We start from the raw sequence: 17,561 nt of genomic DNA on the forward strand, positions 1-17,561 counted from the left end.
GAAGACTCTTCTCCATGTTACATAATGTCACGCGTCTAAAAATACGAGTGCGGGGCGCTTTCATAACTGTGACATTAAGCCAGAAACAGTGAGACATGTTTCTGAGACGGGTGCATGTGTCACGGGTCAGGGATCGTCCGTCTGTCCGTCTGTGACCTGACACATGAAACTCCCCACATTCAGCTGAGTCAGAGAGACAGGCCACACCCCTTCTGCAGCGATGCCATTGGCTGATGTGATGACACCTGCACAAAGTCTTTAGATGGCGAGTTCATTTAAAAATGATATCATGTCATTGTTTCACTATTGCTTATTTCTGTAAACGAAATGAAATAGTGCTGATGTGCTACGGTTTTATGAATATTATAATGACGCACGTGTTATCAAACTGTACCAAAGCTTTATTCTCACACCCACGCTTTCAAACTGACAAGTCTATAACTACATATATATATATATATATATATATACAGTATACGTGACAGCTTTGACCTTGCTTCATGCCGTGACTCAGTCATGGAGTCTAACACAAGGGTGAGCCGTGTGCCACTGATAAACAAGAACCGGTTTGGGCCGGCAGCGGGAGCGCGAACCCAATAGCTCTGTGTGCTCTGTACTTCTCGACATACATACTTGAGGGCGTTGAAATAGTTTATCAGGCCAGATTGAGCTCCAGACTGTGAAGTGAAGTTCACCGGGAGTACGGCTGCTCCGTCTCTGTCACCGCCTCTCTCGTCTTACAGCTCCGGCCGGTTCAATCCGGCTCTTACCGACTATTACAGGAGCTTATTTGTGCTAGGAGAATGAATGGAAGGATCAGGTTCAGAGTGAGCTAAAGCGAAAACACCATCATACAGAAACCTTGGTGTAATCCATGATACTCTGTTGGCCGTATCATCAATCTGTCTATCCATCCATTCATTTATCTGTCTGTCTGTCTGACCTTCAAGCACAATACACTCTTTAGTTTTACATTTCTGAATGACGGTCACATTATTCAACACATTTCATGAAAATGATGACCGATTGCCTAAACACATGATGATTTTAAAAATGACAGGTCACGTAACCGGTGCTAAAAGCAGGATGATTAGAGACGTCTGGATGTGACTGCACCGCTATGATGACATTTGTGCTGCGTCTGAGAAATCTGATGTCTGTCACTCGCTTCAGCATCGTACAGATCAACTGCTTCACACATAAACGTCTCTCGTATAGTGACAGATCAGTAAATCACCCTGAGGTCGCAGTGATCTGTAAAACGCATGAATATGTACATGTGCGCTTGTGTGCAGTTACGTTCTCTCCAAAGTGTCACATCCGTGAGAGCAGAAGTCATGAAGGTGTGATTGACGTTTGAATCCTGACGGTCTGTGTGGTCTTGGATCTTAGCACCGACGTGAGACATATTTCACCTGAGAACACGACACAAACGTCAATGATGAGATGAACTCACAGCCCGCAAGACAAATGTGATGGCTCACAGATTTCTCTTTCAGAGCTCGGAAGATTGAATTGTGTTTTGCTCAACGTGTTCAGACGTTTCTCTTTAATGACTGTCAGAACGAGACGGACGTTTGCATGACGGCAGTCGTGTCATGGAACATCCGCCGTCATGCAAACTTTAAACAAATTCAATGGTTAAAGAAACATTTCTAACCTCAGATCATGTTTAACATTGATACACAACATTTCATCAGTGTGGATGTTTTTATTTTGTGGTTAAACTGTGAGACTTATGGAATACTGACTGATGTCTTCCAAGAGACAGATTCTCATCCGGTGGGTCGTGTTTAGATTTGACTAAAGGTGTTTTCCTCACACAAGTTTGCATGGAGCAAATGATCTCATGTCTTTCGGTTAACTTTAAGAAATCTAATCTTTTGTCTGAAACAAGTCAGACAGGTTAGTTTAAAGACACATCATTTAACGCTATAACTGATGATTGTGATCATTTTAAAAGTCACGAAGCCACGGACAGCTGTGGATTTAAAGTCAGATTGTGTTCTGCAGATGATAATCTTCTCTTTTATTGACCTCCATGTGCGTCAAGCGTTTATCTCACAGATTTAATTCTCAATCCTGCTGTTGTCCTTTAAAGGCAGGGTGTCCGATTTCTCTTAGCCGTCGTTGATGATCAAATCACCAAAACAAACACACCCGTACCCCCATCTGTCGCTTTCGTCAGCGCTCGGCTCGGCTAATGTCCGTCCTGTGCACTGTGCACCTTACTGCTGATTGGCTACAAGTTTGTCTTGGTACTCGGCCCGACTCAGTTGTCTAAAGCGTAATACGGAAATCGGTTACCCCGCCTTTAACTGCACCTGTGACCTGACCTCTGATGAGATGCTTACAAAAAAATCAAAGAGCTTTCCTTTTGTTAAAGGGGTGATATGACACGGCTAAAAGGAATATTATGGTTTGTTTTAGATGTAATGTAACGTGTAAACAGGATTTAAGGTTGATAAACGCTGTATTTTCCACACACCGTGCATGTTTGTATCTCCTCTTTGCTCCGCCTCTCTGAAACACGCTGATTTTTGACAAAGCTCATGGCTCTGAAAAGCGAGGTGTGCTGTGATTGGTCAGTTCACCAGTGCGTGGTGATTGGTGGAATACTGCAAGCGTGTGAGGGAAATGTGACGCCTCTGACCATATTTGGAACATCAGGTTCCTCTTCAGTTGTACTGACAGGTACGCCCACCTTACTTGCGTCTACATTTGGGCGGTCTCAGTCAAATCAGACCACCAACTGACGTAGATTTGTGGGGGTGTGGTTACACGAGGCGTTTCAGACAGGTCTGGGTGAGCATTCGCTCTTACATAAATGAAAGTGTGGGAACAAAAGATGCATTCTGTGCAATTCTACGTGTCTAATGCTGGGTTCACACCAAACGCAAATAGTCGCGTTACACGCTTTTTATTACCCGTGGGAAAAGATCGTTATTTTCGCGTGAGTGACGCGATCTGACAAATATTTTCAACCTTCGCGGAACCTTCTCCGCACGATTGGCGTCGTTCGCACCGCCTGCCACGAGTTCGCGTCTTTGCATTGACTTTGTATGTAATTTACTCGCGCAAAACGCTCGATTCGCGTTTGGTGTGAACCCAGTGTAAAACATGCATGGGCAACTTATAACACGCCAAAGACACAGAAAAACACGTATTCGCGTCATATGACCCCTTTAAATAACCAATAGCATTTAGTTTATTACTTTATTCATGGGTTAGTGCAGTAGTGCATGAGTCATGAGAATGTTTTTGCTCTGTATTCCTGAAAGAAATCATTCACATGTACAGATCCTTGTCAACATGTCTAGGTCAAGATGAAAGTGTGTCACCCGCACTGCTGATCTCACGCAGCTTCAGAAAGTGGAAGCATGAGGAAAAGACGAGAGAACATGTTGTACCGCTGTGAACCGGCTGATTGTGCAGGTGTTACGTCCTCACGCTCATGCCGGATGGGGGAAGGTTCGACAGAACAGGTTCATTTCAGGGAAGAAAACAAACTGTCTTGAAACAAATACCAACAAACATTCGTTGAACACATGCAGAGAAAACTCTTTTCTCACATCACGGAGAATCAGATTCCTCTCACACGATCAAGATCTTCAGAAGCTCAAAACTCGCAGCCGCCCTGCACGATGCAAGAGATGCACGAGATGGCATGAAGTTATTTAAAAAGATCTGGGCCCGTATTCATGAAAAATCTTAGAATTTTGTCACTAGGAGCGACTCTTTGCGCTAAGAAAATTCTTAGAAATGTGGGCGTTTCCCCTTAGAATTACAGAAAAGATCCTAGTAAAGAAAAAAGTAATTCATAAGTGAAGTGAAGTGAAGTGAAGTGAAGTGACCTATTAGTCAGATATGGTGACCCATACCCGAAATGTGACCTCTGCTTTTAACCCATCCAGAGAGTAGTGAACACACGCACAGCAAGTGGTGAACACACGTACACCCGGATAAAGCATCTTAACCCCTAAAAGAGCCCTTAAAGTCCAAAATTTTAGGAGTAGCGAGGAGGACTTTTAAGAGACTTAAGAGTTTCTTTAGCAGCAGAGAAAATGGACGAATTTCCATATTACTTTTAAGGTTGATCAGATTTTTGAATGAGAGTGAGTTAAAGACACAACACATTAGATCGTGCAGGGTTCATGTTTACGCTAACATCTCCAAGACAGCGCAGAAATGCCATAGCACCAAACCAAATCATCTCTGCTGCAGAGCTGCATTTCTCCAGTTGCTAAATATGCTCATGTAGTGATTTCTTCTATTTCTGGTGCTGGCACAACCAGTGATCACACAGAAAATGAACAGTGACACAAACAAATACAGCACTTACAGAAACGTACTATCAAATACATTGACATTAACAGCATGATAACTAAAAAAATATAAATAAACAATATATATAGTGTGTGCGTGTGCGTGAGTACGGTAAATCAGGAAAAAATACATGTGCAATTCCGAACTAATGACCCTATACTTAAAAGCGCTCTTTTTCCTTCTTGGCCAACCAACCAATCACAGTCTTTAAAAGACTGTGTCATAGCAACGGGGTCAGCCCCGCCTCCTCACTGAGATAAAAGTTTTGTCTTTTCCTTGCTCAGAGTTGCTCTCAGATTGGTCCTGAATCACTTTTAAGCTAAGACTCCTACGTAGAAGTTTTTAAGCTAAATTAAGAACTTTCTGAGAGGATTCTTGTGTTTCTGTGAGACGTTAGGAGTAGGATCGTGCAGGCATCCCGGATCGTGTACCGACAGACTCCTAAGGCTCTCAGACCAAATCGCAACAATCCTTAAATGGCTGTAACACCGGCAATTGTCGTGGCGAAAAGTCGGTCAGCCAATGTTGAAAGAATTCACGAAGACCAGAGAGCCAGGTTTCAAGAGGTTTCAATCTCTATTTGCTCGAGCAATCAAAGAGAGACACACAGAGTTCATCTGATGATGTCCAACGAATACATGTCTGACTCCATCTTTTATACACTGTTCTCAAGTCGTCATCACAGTTAAAACCAATCATGTTTTACCTGACATCATCTTCTACCAACCAGGTTTTACATGACATCACTTATTTTTATTAGTCCATCCCCTTATCACTCGCTACAGTTACATTTCACGTTACAGTTATATTTCCGGCCTACCATATTAGGATCTAATCGTAGGGAGCGCCTCTCAATCAACACATACGTATATCATGTGCTCTTTATCTGGACACCTTTCCGGGGGCTTTTCGGACGATACATGATTTAACATTGGTTTTAAAAATGAACTCATGGTTTAGTGATAATGAGCACCCCGGCGTCCTTGGCTGTATGCGATAAGTTAAAACTCCTCTTCAAAAGTGTGTGGTTTTATTAAAAATGAGCTCATTGTTTAGTGATAATGATAAACAACCCGCAGCGTTCTTAATTCAACTGCTCTACAAAAGTGTGTGTGGTGTACGTGCAGTTCCTGTCTTAGTGTGAGAAGATATTTGGTGTGTATGCAGGTGTTCAAGTGCTCAAACTCATACATGAGGCCCGTAGCCCTTGTTAAGATCAGAGAAGTGCATGAACTCTATAACTACCTTTAAATGTATTCTTTTATATAAGAAAACTATTTTATATAAGAAAACTCAGTAATATATTTGGAATATAAGAAAAGTCAATAATATGTCTAGTAAAACCACCATACAATCTGCCTTGAAACTTAAACATTTGAGAAAGATTTCATGACAATGAGCTCAACCATAAAGACTTCTAATATCTGCTAATTGTTAATGAGACAGGCAACATGCTTACAATTAGCTGAACATATACTTTATATGAACATATTTGCTATTAATAAAACTCCTTTTTTTTACATAATTCAAAGATCCTGTGTTTATTATGTTAAACAAACGGTTTGATTCATATTAATTGGAATGCAAAAATGGAGTTATCTGTTTTTGTAAATGAACTCTTCACTTGTTGAATTGATAACTTAGTGTATATTTTATCATCTTAATTTGAATACGGCAATATATGTTAAAATAAAAACGTAGTCTTATTCAAATAAAATATTTCCAGATCTTAGTTTAAATATGTCAGCATGAGACCTCACTCTATAATATTTCTCTGATTAAATGACTGACAGAGACCCATCTTCTATCAGCCAATCACTGTGGTCATAGTCAGTGAGCTTTGCTGACATCATCCATAGCAACGAGGTCAACCCCGCCCTTTTTCTTAGCTTAACATTTATTTCTGTTCCTTAGTAAAAGTTGCTCTCAGCAGCGTTGTGAAGAGGTTTGAAGTGGAAACTCTGAGCTAAAAACGTTTACTGCTGGTTAGGAGAGCTCTTGGTGTTGAGATCAAATGTTTTGTGAACACGGGCCCTGAACGTCAGTGTTTAATGGACACTCTGGGATCACCTGTGCTTCTAAACATTGACGTTTAGCAGATATATGCATTTAAAATGTGTCATCTTGATCTCTTCTAGGAAAATAAAAACTGTGCATCATTCAAAACAATGTTTTATGTAGGAAGAACAGCTCGTGTTTGCAAAGCTGTCAGAGATTTCCTTTCACAGTCAGATGGTGGTTTCAGTGTTTTTCTTGGCCGTGGTTGAGACCGGCAGGACCCCAAAGAACTCCTGTGGCTTCATGATTTTGATTTGTGTACACACAACATCTGCCGTTCGTTCTGTCCCAGTGAGAGGAAACAAGCGAGGAGCCACACGAGCGCGTGCGATCTTTAACCTTACGCCACGAGAAAAACATCCCCACACGTCCTCTCTGGTCTCTAAGGAAGCTTTTATACGACCGTGCATTGTTTTGTGAATAATGCTTTTATAAAAGGCTCAGAGCCACACAGAAAACACTGTACGGTTACCTGAATGACACATTGCCATCTCAGCCAATGAGAATAAAGGAACAATGAGGAGGCGTGTCTAGGACATCATGCCACCACTGAGCTGATGGAATGGATATTTGGGGCGGGGCTTAGGGAGGGGTCAGAGGGCAACACCTACTGTACTTACAGAAACAGATCTGGCCATGTGTCAAACCATCATTTCACCAGCGCTAAATCAAAGATTGTGATGTTATAATGATGCTTATTTTCCACTGATATCTGCATTTCTTTCTCATAGTGTCTATTTGACAGAAACATGTTTTCAGTTCAGTTCAAACAACATCAATAATCAGATTTAAAGGCAAATCATAATGATATTCCTTTTTTATGACACATTGTATGTGCTTTTCATGATTCTTAAGTCATTTTGGATGATTATTATCATTATTGCTCATGTAAATGTTTTTTTTAAATGTTGTTCATTTGAATTCTAACAACAATAGCTTATTAATAAATGGACAAAACTCAAATAGGCTTTACAACAGGCAGTATAAAAAAACACAGTGAGATGAAGTTTGTCAATGACACACATTATAATAACCTCTTCAAAAGTGAAAAATTCAAAACATCTCGTGTAGAAAGAAAGTCATACAGGTTAGACATGACAAGAGGGTGAGTAAATTATGATTTTTTTATTATTTTTGGGTGAACTGTCGCTTTAAAATAGAAAGTGTGAACCCTCTGAAGGTTGTCTTACCAAACTTAACTACGTAGATGACAATAAAAAGCCCTCCCACCCCCACAAAGCAGGCTTCAGTGTTAAGGCAGCACCCAGTTACCGGTCTGAACTAGATAGTTCCAGCCTCGGCAACATCATATGGTACTTCCTCATCCTCGCTTTGTTCAGAACCAGTCAAAGCCAGCGTTCCTCCCCCATAAACCAACAACAAGAGCAACGCACACACAATCAAGCTGAGTCATAGCAGTGAGCTTTAAATGGCTGAAAATGGTGTATTTGTACATTGATAATAAATAACTATTTTTATACAGTGTCATGATCATCCACCAAAAACACGAGTCCAGATGGTCTCGGCATTTGAGGGTCCTGAGACCACAGCATCATGTCTGTCACAAGTAGGTTAATGAAATGAATGGAGAGTCATGTGACCAGCGCTGTCCAACAGGAAAAGAGCTGCTTTTCGGGAAAGACAGACGCATAGGGAGGGAGGGACTGCCTTAGTACCGTTGAAGTGAAATGTTTGTCTTTCTTGAAACAGACATCCTGTACTTTATTAACTGTCTGGCTTGAGACGATGTGCATGTAAGAGATCAATTAATATGATAATTGTGTAAAAACTCAACAATCGTTCACACCTTCAGTGAGTAATGCTTATAGAGAATGTGAAGCTGCCGTCACGCCCTATGTTGCACGTTGCAGTGGCGCCGCCATCTTGGGAGGATCATACTCCGCTGCTATGATTGTTTTGATATGTACCGTTTCTTGTTTTGTATGATATATGGAGAAATCGAAAATGAAAGAACCAGGGGCTTTTCCTGAACGACTCTGTTAAAAACTGCAATAGCATTACGCAAAGCAAGACCGACCTACCACAGTTATATCTCCTAATCAAGCAAGAAGAACAAAACACTGCATTGAACGCACTAGCAGCGATCCTCCCAAGATGGCGCAACATTCAACACGGCGTGACGTAGCTTCACATTCTCTATAGAGAATTCTGTTATTTAGTAACACAGTTAAGTCAGACATCGCACTGAGGTGACTTTTTTGGCATCTGTCACGACAGCAGGATGTGTCGGTTCCTCTTTCAAAAAAAATCTAATAAACCACTCTGTTGTGTACTAGAGTCAAAACATGAAGTTATGCAGTGTGCACGCTTCAAAGCATAACAACATACAACATTAATGATGAAAGTGTTTTGCATGACTTCAGGTACCAAACATGTTTAGTTTGCGTGAAAGAGAACTGTTTTTGTTAGGCACAAATCTTGATGCATGATGTAGTTCAACCAGATCTACCCCCGTCTGGTACAGAGTCTATCAGGGAGGGGTTTCATGACCTTAAAACCTTTTAATCTGGAACCCACAAAGGCCTCTTGAGAGCAGAGACTGAGGCCCATGTGCTCTTCAGAGGGGAAGTTGTTAGGGATCCACCCAAACAATTTCCTTCAGTGTGCTGTAGAAACATTACAAGCAGTCTTGAGACAAACCAAAACAAAATACATAATAATGAAGCTTTTGCTTCATCCTGCTCCGTTTCAGACTTGCTTCAATTTTGTTGCAGATTCCTGTGATTCAATGTTTTATGTATTTTGTTTTTGTTACACGCCAACATAGACTCCGTGTGTGTCTGTTTTATGTATATTATTTATTTTATTTATTTATTTCGAACAAAATATATATGAGATTGATACTAAACATACAGTGCTATGAACTTTATTTAACAGCGTGTGAAGTCTTAAAGGGTTTCCTGAGCTTTTCTTGTTCCAGTTGAGCTCTGGTGGTGATGTCACGGTGTTGGGCGCCCTCTAGTGTTGAGTTATCTGAAAGGCATGAATTGAAGAAGTTCCATCACACCGTCTTCTTCTCTAACTTTAAAGCCGAATAGTGAATGTAGTTAAAAGTCGTCTACTGTTGAATAAAGTCAATGTAATAAACATCAAAGAGAGTGACAAAGATTCAACGAAACATCAAGCGAAAGTTCATAACTCCTTAAAATGTTTTTATTTAGTCTACTGCGATAGCTATCACATACCTCCATAGAGTAAATTAATCATTTTTATATAATACAATACAATAAAATACATGTTTTTGAATTAATGCGGCGCTGCGCAGACCGATCGGCGAATTACATTACACGCCGATCTGCACAGCACCGCAAATCGAACAAACGCACGTGACACCAGTTAGCGCTCCCATTCGCTGCAGACACCGCCCATCAAGCGCCAAAGACCAATCACAAGTATCCTTATCCCGACGTTTAGACCTCGGCAGCCAATCAGAAACGCTTTGATAACAATCAACTAGCAACGCGCTAAGCTTGGCGTCTGTCTCTACTGTTTTAGCAACATTAGCAGTCAGAAGATCTGTGAATAAAACCTGAAGCAATGAGTTTGACTGTCAGGTAAACGTTATGTGTTTGATTTATATCTCAGGTTATTTACGGACTAATTGCATTTGTAGACCAGCTTTTATAAAACACTGACGTGTGAAAACAAACAACGATCAAAGGATATTTTTCCTCAGTACACACATCAGTGTACAATATCAAACCTAACGTTCCCTATCTGGACATCATGTTTCAACATAACGGGCGCGTGAAACTGATGTGATGTGGATGTTTTATATGTGATGTTTGTAACATCGGACCAGTGATCTTGTGTTAAATCAGATGTTTGCACACATTAGGACCGATCTAACAGCCGACAAGAGCAAAAGAAAGAAGAGAAGAGAACTTACCGACGAGCAGAAGGATGAAATCAAGGAGGCGTTTGAGCTGTTTGATACAGACAAGGACAAAGAAATAGACTATCACGAGTTAAAGGTGAAGAGTCTTAAAGAATCTCACATGTGCCATGTTCATTGCTCCATATAAACATGATTACAGAAGTAAATATGATTAATATCTGTTTTACCAGATGGGAACTGTTTTGAGTTCCAGGAAATATATATATATATATATACTGAGAACATGTCAAATATAGCCTAAATGCACATTTTTGTTCATCTTTGTAAACATATGAATGCAGCAGATTTGTTTTGGGATTTGTTGTTTGAAGACGAGTGTCACGGCTGTATTTCGAGATGCTGTGGTTTATGATTGTATGTGTATTTCAGGTGGCTATGAGAGCTCTGGGTTTCGAGGTGAAGAAAGTAGACGTGTTAACGATCTTAAAAGATTACGACAGAGAAGGAACCGGGAAAATATCTTTTGATGATTTTAAAGAAGTAGGTAAGACCACGCTGATGTTGGAGACACACTGTAAAAGGTGTTAAGATCATTCATATAGTTAGCAGAAAACCGAAGCCGTAATATTTAAAAGTGCAGGTTTGTCTTTTAAATCAGACGTTTCACATCTCGTCAAACTATCTAAGATTAGACGTCATCTGCTTGCTGTTATGTTTCATATCAATCTATCAGTTTCTATTGTTTTGAAGTGACAGACATGATTTTGGACCAAGACCCGAAGGAAGAAATTCTGAAGGCGTTTAAGCTGTTTGACGACGACGAAACGGGAAAGATCAGTCTGAGGAACCTGCGGCGCGTGGCCCGGGAGCTCGGGGAGGACATGAGCGATGAAGACCTGCGAGCCATGATCGATGAGTTTGACACGGACGGGGACGGAGAGAGTACGTTGCTGGATTTTCATCTAGGGAGAGATAAAAGTGCTATTTTTATTACCTCTGATGAATGGAAGTCATTACTGCGCTGTTCCCCGTTGGCCTTAAGTGCTTTTCTCAATTAAGTAACAGCAAATGAATGTATTGCAGCCAACAGAATGGGAACAGTAGAAATAAGCTCTTAGTTGTCTGCCGTATGTGAGCTGTGATATGTAATTGAATCAACAAAATATCAATTGTCTGTACTGGTCAGAAGTGAATTTTCTAACATTTGTTCTCATTGTGTGTTTCAGTAAATCAAGAAGAGTTTGTCTCCATCATGACCACCGACTCGTGAGCAGATGCGTTTACACACTAAGTCCATCACATAGCAGCTGCTTCTGATTTGTGGACATTAAACCTCATTTCACACAAACAATCTGAACGGTAGGTCCGCTTGAGTTGAATCTGACCTGGATGTTCTCAAAGCATCTCATTGCTGGACTTGAATCGGTTCGTTAGATTTTTATTGAGATACTTTGTATTTTATTGTTGCGAAATTCTTGTTACTGTATGTCTCTGCGAAATGAACAACTACAGTACATTCAAACTACAGTACATTAACAAAGTCGTATTTAATGTAAATACACAGTATTAAAAAAACAATCGATTGTCTCATTGACTAAAATCAAAAGCAGCATCATCATCACACTGGCACAAGTGGTAGAGCTGTCTCAGGCCCTGAGAAACAAAAGAAAACAAAATGAAGGTGATTCCAAACTGAAAAGATCTGCTCTGATCTACATACACCTTTCAAATGAATTAGGCAGATGTTCATCTCTTTGATATCTGTGAACACCTGGGGGAAAACTCACTCCCAGAGAGGGCAAACATAGTTTGTGTAAACCACAGTGTGTTTGGATAAATCAATGAACTTTGATGTTGGACTTTAGGAGATTCTTTGTCTTTGGGCAATTTAACAATTTTAGTTCTGTGTTGGGTCACCACTTAAGCGCTCAATGAACTTGATGAACTCATTGAATTTTAGTGGTGACTCTACTGAAGGTCACATGTTTTATCATCAGAGAAATATCAGGTGTGGTGTTTATAGATCAATATGTGTTGTGTTATTGTGTTGTTAGAGGGAATTTGTTCTCATATATTTTATCGTAAATATTGAAGGCAGCTTTCGAACTATAGTTTTTAAGTTAAATCAAACTAGCTTTACAAGTCACACATTTGATTTTAAACAATATTAAACAAACTTAAAAACTGTAGTTATATTTAGTACTAACTATTAAAGGGACAGTTCACAAAGATAAACATTCTGTCATCATTTACTCACCTTTGAGTTTTCAGATCAGCATTTTTTTTTTCTGATAAGCACAGAGAAAGATATTTGGAAGAATGCTTGAAACCAAACACTTCTTGGACCCCATTCACTACCATAGTAGGGAAAATTACTTTTTTAAAAATGTTTTCTTCTCTTGAACACAAAAGAAGATATTTTGAAGAATGTAGGACAGCAAACAGTTCTGGGGCACTTTTGACTTCCATTGTCATTTTTCCTACTATGGTAGTCAATGGGGTCCAAGAACTGTAACAAGCATTCGTCCAAATATCTTTTCTCTAGTAGTTACAAACTTGTCTTTGTTTGGTTGAACACAGAGACATAATTTGAACTATCCCTTTACCTTGATTTTATAAATGATGTGAAATAGAACTACATTTAGAAGTCACTTTAACTTAAGTTCAGATGTAAAGCCAGTTTGAATTTAAGGCACTTGAGTTGAAAGTTTATTTTAGGTTTTGTAGGTGTATTTTCATATCTGGCCAGTAGAGGGAGACATCTGACATTGTTTGGGTATCCAGATCAACTGCTGTCAGAGAGAACAGTGGAAACAAAACTCCCACATTACCCAAACTTAATTACAAGTTATGAAACAAAACTCTCCTACTTAAGGATAGAGCGGTACACGTATGTCTGAGAATGGTTTGTTTCATGTCCACCCACATGAGATCATTTATTTGTCATTTCAGAGTGACACTGAGATGACACAAAATGACTTTAAATGTCTGAATGTGTTATGCATCACTTCCTATGACATTTATCTCAAATAAAAATATCACCCCAGCTCTCTGTCTGTGCTGTGGTCAGGAGGCTTCGGTCAGTGTGTCTTTGTCTAGAGGCAGAGCTATGAACAATCACATCGGTACAGAATCGGTTGTCATGGATGCAGGTCAGAGGAGCACAGATGGAAACCAAGCCGTGTGTTTTCTACCTGCTAAATTTAAACCAAACAAATCAGTCCAAGATTAATGAAGTTTGCTAAATGCCAGATGAAACAGATTTACTTTTCCTCGAACACACAGAGCACGTGCAGTATTGTCTTGATAAAACCACCACGAACAATAATACTCTAGTAAAATGTCTACACTGTGAAAAAATCAAGTAAAAAAACGGATAAAGTACTGGCAGAAAATTACCAGTACATTTTCCTTTATTTTACGGACATTTCCGTTTATGCTAAAATGCAATTTAATCAGTGCAAAACGTAAAATACAGATAAAACAACTGTAAAAAATGAAAAATAGGGAAAATTCCTTTATATTAATACAGTACAGTATATTGTGCCCTATTTTTAGGGATTTTTGTGTAGATACTATAGTGTTTTTGAAAATTACCAGAGTAAATAAGACAGTATACTACAGTATTTACTACAGTTTATCACAGAATACTTTAACAAAGTTTAGAAACAGCTGTCATATTCACTATAGTTAACTGTTGTAGTAATGTTGTATGTGTCGACTATTTAACAAAAAAAAGAAAGTTCCCAATGTTCCAAACGTGATTTATAATTTTCTTAATTTGTGTATGTTTAGTTTTAAAATAGATATGGGGCATGCTTTGGGGGAGATAATTGTGAGTTTGTAGGATATTTTTGTTTATAACTAGAAGTGAAAACAATACCAAAAGTACTGAAATGATTTGATGGTAAAAATGTGGTGAAATGTGATACGGCGAAAATCACTGGTGTCAAAGGTCATCCTGTCATTACCGTCAGGCCAGAGCGCGGTGGTAATCGCTTCCTTTTCAGTTGTGGAGAGAGTCAGCAGGGACAGCATCTCTCGTGAAAGATGCGTTGAGGTTTAGAAAGCGACCTCAGGCCGACATCAAAGCTGATTTCTGACAAAACGTGACGGTTGATTCTCGATTAGCAGCGATGGCAGGACTCTCAGATGTGTAGACTCAGTCGGATTGGTTTTCTTTGGTAATTATACAGAGCAGTGGCTCAATAAAGAAGTCAATGGTAGCGGCGGGGCATTCGCTCTCATTTTGGCTTTGAGGCTCCGTTAACCGCTGTCATTTGGAGCGTATTTAACTTTGCTGTATCTTAAGTGGAAGCCACACGATCGAGGCGTTCTCCAAAAGACGTTTTCCCCACACATGCTCATTTAAAGTTGGAGGGAAGCGTTTGTTAGAAGACTGGCGTGTCTGTGCATTTCATGTTTATTTATAGCATATATGATCCAATTACTATCAGTCAAACTCAAAGACGCCCGCTTTAGAAACTCCTGTGAAGTGTTCTGAGCGAACGCCACAAATTCTCCAGTGAATCGGAAGGAATTCTTGAGGCCAGATTTTGGCGCGTGTTGTCTGTCTTCCTCTGTAGTTCAACATCATGTCCAAGAAGAGTTTTGTGTATTTTGCTGACTAAGTAAATCCAGACGAGAAGGTTTTTCTGTGACCTCGGTCTGGACGTGTATACTCCATAACTACTGGTTAAATGTTCGGACACACCTCACTTGATTCAGTTCATGTTTCTATCCATATAATCATATTAAACACCTCTTGATTTAAGTCTTAAAAGAGGAAAATTAATTGGACTAACATGTAAAAGTAACCACATGTAAAAAAAAAGTATTCGAATCAAATAAATCTTTAAAGGGGTCATATGGCATGAACACGTGTTTTTCTGTGTCTTTGGTGTGTTATAAGTTGCTCATGCATGTATGAGACACGTAAAATTGCAAATAAATAAAGATGCATTCTATGTAAAAGACCTGTCTGAAACACCTCGTGTAACCACACCCCCACAAATCTACGTCAGCTGGTGGTCTGATTTGACTATGACCGCCCAAATGTAGACTCAAGTAAGGTGGGCGTACCTGTCAGTACAACTGAAGAGGAACCTGATGTTCCAAATATGGTCAGAGGCGTTACATTTCCCTCACACGCTTGCAGTATTCCACCAATCACTACGCACTGGTGAACTGGCCAATCACAGCACACCTCGCTTTTCAGAGCCATGAGCTTTGTCAAAAATCTGCGTGTTTCAGAGAGGCGGAGCAAAGAGGAGATACAAACATGCACGGTGTGTGGAGAATACAGCGTTTATCAAACTTAAATCCTGTTTACACATTACATTACATCTAAAACAAACCATAATATTCCTTTTAGCCGTGTCATATCACCCCTTTAAAAAAATTAGATGACTTAGCTGCAATAACATGGAGCTGAACGAAAAAATAACCTTCATTACGAGCTTCTGTTTCATAATCTTAATTTCTGGTGTTCAATTCAGTTCAATTTTATTTATATTGCGCTTTTCACAATGTGCATTGTTCCAAAGCAGCTTTACAGGAGAAAATAAGAAAAACTGAAAAACACAGTAAACACCATGCGCTGTGTTTTACCTTTTCTGTTTGTAGAACGAGCGAGATCATTCTAATAAATAATAAATCATCTCTAATATCAGCAGTCTCCGGTGAGCACGCCAACACGGCCCTGTGGCGAGGAACACAAACTCCAATGAGAAATAAATGGAGAGCCAGACTCAGCCGGGAGGACCAGATCTCCTCTGACGCGTCACAGCTGCACTCACTGACTTTGATTTAAAGGTTTCTGAGCAAATGTTTATGAAAAATAGGGAGAGCTTATTAGTTGTGAGGAAGTTTCATTTGTTGTCTGACATCCATCACAAAATATGACAGAACACATTATGCCATTACTATTTTTCCTGCTTAAAATTAGACCTAAACAGTTTCAACAATGTTCTATGTGAAGTGTCCAAACTTTTGGCTGCTTGTGTAAGTTTGGAAAGCTTTTCATATTTTCCTTCTGAAGATGCGTGGTGGTCAATATGAGCTCATGAGTTCTCGGTGTCAGATCTGTGAGGAGGAGTCGTTGGTTATGGGTCAGGACATGTGATCTGGGAACGCTCCAGTGGTTCTCATGAACCGAGTGTTTGCTCATGGGGATTTGTGGGACTGTCACAGCTTCATCTTCATTTCTGACGGGTGCGTGTGGTGTTTGGGGAATACAGTCTCTCATGTGGGTTGGAAGAAATTAAACGCATGTGAAGATTTTGGCTCGCTGCTCATTAGCACCTGTGATGGGCTGATTTAATCAACCACACCAGACAGATTAATAACGTTAAACCACAGAACCAACAGCAGCACTGATGTCTGTGGATGGAAAGATATAAATAAGTGCGAAAGTCAAGATATAAAACAACATTTTTACGTGACGGCTCAGTTCGCTGATATGCATTAAAGCTGAAAGCATGTTTAGATGTTTATTTTCATATTTACACATAAATGATAATGAACATGAAATGAATTCTGGTTGAGTGGTTAAGGAAAAACATGTCGTCATGGTTTGGTGCAATGAACAGTCATATGAAGGTGAGCGAATGATATTTCATTTGTATGAAAGTAAGTCATACAGGTTTGGAGTGATGATAGAATGTGTATTTTTTGGGTGCACTGTTACTTTAAAACACTTGAAAACTTGACAGACAATGTCAAGAAGTCTTGTGAACAGACCGGTGTGGATGAGATGCTTGCTGGACAAACACGTGAGAGAAAATTGCCGTTTAGTCCCATGATGATAAATCATGACATCACATTACCGCAGTGGAAGAATGAAAATATGATTATATATACAGTATATTTCAACCTCTTATCAACTTTTTCCTTTGTGGAGTCTCAGGTGATTATTTTAGGACGTTTGGATTAACCTCATATTTTATGTACTTAGAGTTGCTTAGCTGTGATTTTTCTTTCTTGTTGCTTCTACATTCTGAGATCTCTTTCATATCTCTAGACATTAATGAGATTAAACTTTTGCTTAAGTCTTGTTTTCGTCTCAGATATTTCTCTTGAGAAAAAGAATCATGAGAGTTTGAGAAGAGATGTGTGAAACTGAGCTCAGATTCCTCTCGTCTGCAATCAAAAGTCAATATTACTGAACATCTCAATATCAACTCAAACATGTCTCATCACATTTACTCAAATCCAGACTCTTCATGTGTTACACTCTTGATTTTCTTGATTCTCTTCTCTCTCTCTCTCTCTCTCTCTCTCTCTCTGTCTCTCTCTCTCTCTCTCTCTCTCTCTCTCT

General features: G+C 39.6%; 1 protein-coding gene across 1 annotated transcript; it reads left to right on the forward strand.

The window, feature by feature from the left end:
- Positions 1 to 9,850: 9,850 nt before the first annotated feature.
- Positions 9,851 to 17,489, forward strand: cetn3 (centrin 3). Its single transcript, XM_057321865.1, has 5 exons — positions 9,851 to 9,959; positions 10,244 to 10,379; positions 10,673 to 10,787; positions 10,994 to 11,185; positions 11,470 to 17,489. Exons 1-5 carry the CDS (start codon positions 9,943 to 9,945, stop codon positions 11,511 to 11,513), a joined length of 504 nt encoding a protein of 167 aa, XP_057177848.1. The 5' UTR covers positions 9,851 to 9,942; the 3' UTR covers positions 11,514 to 17,489.
- The last annotated feature ends 72 nt before the right edge of the window (positions 17,490 to 17,561 follow it).

The sequence above is a fragment of the Triplophysa rosa genome, linkage group LG22, assembly GCF_024868665.1.
Source record: "Triplophysa rosa linkage group LG22, Trosa_1v2, whole genome shotgun sequence".
NCBI classification, from domain to species: Eukaryota; Metazoa; Chordata; class Actinopteri; order Cypriniformes; family Nemacheilidae; genus Triplophysa; species Triplophysa rosa.

Excerpts from the sequence above, each read along its gene's own strand:
- cetn3 (XM_057321865.1), top strand. Across the intron at positions 10,380-10,672 it reads TAGACTATCACGAGTTAAAG|GTGGCTATGAGAGCTCTGGG; the intron begins GTGAAGAGTCTT and ends TGTGTATTTCAG. Across the intron at positions 10,788-10,993 it reads TGATGATTTTAAAGAAGTAG|TGACAGACATGATTTTGGAC; the intron begins GTAAGACCACGC and ends ATTGTTTTGAAG.